The sequence below is a fragment of the Octopus bimaculoides genome, chromosome 22 (genome assembly GCF_001194135.2).
Source record: "Octopus bimaculoides isolate UCB-OBI-ISO-001 chromosome 22, ASM119413v2, whole genome shotgun sequence".
NCBI lineage: Eukaryota > Metazoa > Mollusca > Cephalopoda > Octopoda > Octopodidae > Octopus > Octopus bimaculoides.
Window position 1 is genome coordinate 32,112,705 of NC_069002.1, and position 3,552 is coordinate 32,116,256.

At 40.9% G+C, this 3,552-nt stretch overlaps 1 protein-coding gene across 4 annotated transcripts in view; it reads right to left on the reverse strand.

The window, feature by feature from the left end:
• Positions 1 to 2,848, reverse strand: part of LOC106869637 (uncharacterized) — a 99,735-nt gene extending 96,887 nt beyond the window's left edge. The window contains exons 1-2 of one of the 4 annotated variants that reach the window (XM_052975743.1): positions 2,349 to 2,848; positions 1,102 to 1,170 (exon numbers count right to left, since the gene is read on the reverse strand). In XM_052975743.1, the coding sequence (XP_052831703.1) occupies positions 1,102 to 1,163 (62 nt within the window). In that variant the 5' untranslated portion in view covers positions 1,164 to 1,170; positions 2,349 to 2,848. The remainder of the gene's footprint in view (positions 1 to 1,101; positions 1,171 to 2,348) is intronic. The other 3 variants (XM_014915453.2, XM_052975745.1, XM_052975744.1) reach the window with 3 other exon arrangements.
• Between the last annotated feature and the right edge of the window lie 704 nt (positions 2,849 to 3,552).

Sequence of the window (3,552 nt, forward strand, 5' to 3'; positions counted from 1 at the left end):
CGGTTACGACGTCGAGGGTTCCAGTTGATCTGATCAACTGGAACAGCTTGCTCGTAAAATTAACGTGCAAATGGCTGAGCACTCCACAGACACGTGTACCCTTAACGTAGTTCTCGGGGATATTCAGCGTGACACAGTGTGACAAGGCTGACCCTTTGAATTACAGGTACAACAGAAACAGGAAGTAAGAGTGAGAGAAAGTTGTGGTGAAAGAGTACAGCAGGGTTCGCCACCATCCCCTGCAGGAGCCTCGTGGAGCTTTAGGTGTTTCCGCTCAATAAACACTCACAACGCCTGGTCTGGGAATCGAAACCGCGATCCTATGACCGCAAGTCCGCTGCCCTAACCACCGGGCCGTTGCGCCTCCACTCTTTGCCAATATACACATAGCAAAATACATGTACGTATGTATGTATGTATGTAGGCATGTATGTGTGTATGTATGTGTGTGTGCATGTATGCATGCATGTATGTGGTACAGGTACTCAGAAATGCCAGGTTAGTGTCTGGATGCTGGAAGATCAGCGGGAGTGTGGAACCCCTCACCGTTTTTTTAAGTATGTCTCTCGGAGAATATCACTGATATAAATCTGGATGCAAAGAATGTCACTGTACACTTTGGGGACCTTTTGTCGGCACTTGAGATCATGGAGGTGCCACATTGGGATCCATATAAATATCTTGTCTCGACTTCCCTTTGGATCCTGTCAGCAGGGTAAAAAGTGTCTGTGAGGTGCCGTGCAAGCTTTATTGGGCCTAAAATTTTGCACAGGCATTGCTGATATTTTGCAAGGGCATTGCGGCTTCAGTGTGTAATCAATGTTCTTAATGGTCAGTGATAGTCTTTCTCGACTACAAGCGGAAAATTCTCCATCCCTGGACAGGATGCGAGTCTGCTGTAGAGTTATACTTTCTTACAACTGAGTAAACTACAGCAACGTGAAATGAAATGTTCTGCTCAAGAACACGACGTACCACCAAGTCTGCTAATCAAAAACCATGATTGCAAGATCTTGGGTGCAGCACCCCACCACTCCACCCCACTAGACCTCATACCCTCATCGTCCTTAAACATTGAAATAAATCGTAATCAAGACTTACCTCAATAAATCTCTTGCTTCAAGAACTTCGTTAGAATTCATTTTAAGACCATGGATAAACATATCAGTTCTGAAGAAAAATAAACACGAAATAAAAACACTAGAATCAACAGATATGTTTAGAACACGTTTTGTGAAACATGTATAAGATCGATTGCTTGACCTCTCGTCGCTGTTCCTGGTGTTTAATCTCAAGAAGGCTCTCATGGAGCAGACTTGTAATCAAACACAGTTGAGCAATGACTCAACGCTCCACTCAGCGACTTTTCACTCGATGCCAACTTATTCAAAGACATGTTAATAAACGAGGCTTACTCAGCAATTCAGTCAGCGACGTTTACTCAACAGTAACTCAATCAACGACACTTGAGACACTCCACTCAACGGCATGTCACTCAACAATACTTCGCTCAACAATTCTCCACTCAGTTATACCTCAATGAAGAATACTTTATTCAAAAATATCTAACGATACTTCACTCCACGACACCTCACTCAAAGACGCTTCACTCAAAGACAATCTACTCAATGACACTCCAATCAACGATAGTCCACTCAATGACGCTCCACTCAATGATACTTCACTCAACGACACTGCACCAAATGATACTCCACTCAACGACATCTTATTTACAACGACACTTCATTCAAGACACAGCACTCAACCATTCTCCACTTAGAGACACCTTACTCAACATCTTAATCTACGACGCCTGCTCAGCAAAAATTTGACAACACACTCCTCCACGCCACCTCACTCAATAACACCACATTAGACGACACTTCACTCAACGGTACCTCCTTCAACAACACCTCACTCAATGACACCTCACTCAACAACACTTCACTCAACGACACTTCACTCAACGACACCTCACTCAACGACACTTCACTCAACGACACCTCACTCAACGACACCTCACTCAACGACACTTCACTCAACGAGACCTCACTCAACGAGACCTCACTCAACGACACCTCACTCAACCGCACATTACTCAACGACACCTCACTCAACGACACAGTCACTCAACGACACTTCACTCAACGAGACCTCACTCAACGACACCTCACTCAACCACACCTCACTCAACCACACATTACTCAACGACACCTCACTCAACGACACCTCACTCAACGACACTTCACTCAACGAGACCTCACTCAACGATACCTCACTCAGCGACACTTCACTCAGTGATATGAGAATGACATCCACATGAAATAAAAAGAAGTTCGAAATCTTACTTCTTCAGATCTGGTTCTCCATTTGGGTTTTGGTGTGTTTTAATTCTGTCAATAATTATATTCAGACCAGTGATGTTTTGTAATCGACTGGAATAGAGAGAGAGAGAGAGAGAGAGAGAGATGGAAAGGATGAGTGAACGGTAGATAGACAGATAAATAGAAAGAGTGAGGGGGAGAGAGAGAGAAAGAAAGAATGAGCAAGAGAGAGATAGAGATAGACAGATAAATAGAGAGACAGAGAGCGAGAGGCAGAGAGAGAAAGATTAAGGATGAGAAAGACAGAAAGACAGGGAGAGAGAGAGAGAAAAGGAGAGAAAGATTAAGGATGAGAGAGTGAGAGAGAGAAAGAGAGAGAAAGATTAAGGATGAAAGAGAGAGAGACAGAGAAAGAGAGAGAAAGAGAGAAGGATTAAGGATGAGAAAGAGAGACAGGGAGAGAGAGAGAGAGAGAGAGAGAGAAATATAAAGGATGGGAGAGAGACAGACAGACAGGGAGAGAAAGATTAAGGATGAGAGAGAGAGGGACAGAAAGATTAAGGATGAGAGAGTGAGAGAGAGAGAGAGAGAGGGAGAGAGAGAGAGCTTGAAAAAAAAAGAGACCTTTAGAAAAAGTAGCAGAATGAAAATAAGCGCCGGGGTCGATTTGGTTGAAGAAACCATTTAATAAAGTGCCCCAACATGGCCGTAATCAAATGACCAAAACAAGCAGGAGAATAAAAGAATAAAAGAGCAAATAATAAAAGAATAACGGAATAAAGACTAAAGAATTATTGGTTATTGATAGGAACGATTGATTAATAAAATAGTTGCAATGAGTTAAAGAGCGGCCATTTGTTATTGGAATGGTTAAAAGTAATTGAGGAATTATTGGTTGGAATCAGTTCACAGTGAATTAGGTTGGAAAAAAAAAGTGAAGAATATAAGTTGATTAGTCAAATGTGATGCCATGTAAAAAAAAAGAAAAAGAGGACAAAACGAAGAAAACCGATAACAACAACAAAAATATAATAGATAAAAAAAACAAACAAAAAAATAAAGAGAAGTAGTAGCAGAATATATTGTGACGTCAGAAGAGAGAGATATATATCAGATTGATCTAAATATGGTTAAAACAAAAAAATAATGAAAAAACAAAAAACAAAACAAATATATATATATATATCATATGTATATGTATATATATATATGTATAAATATATATATA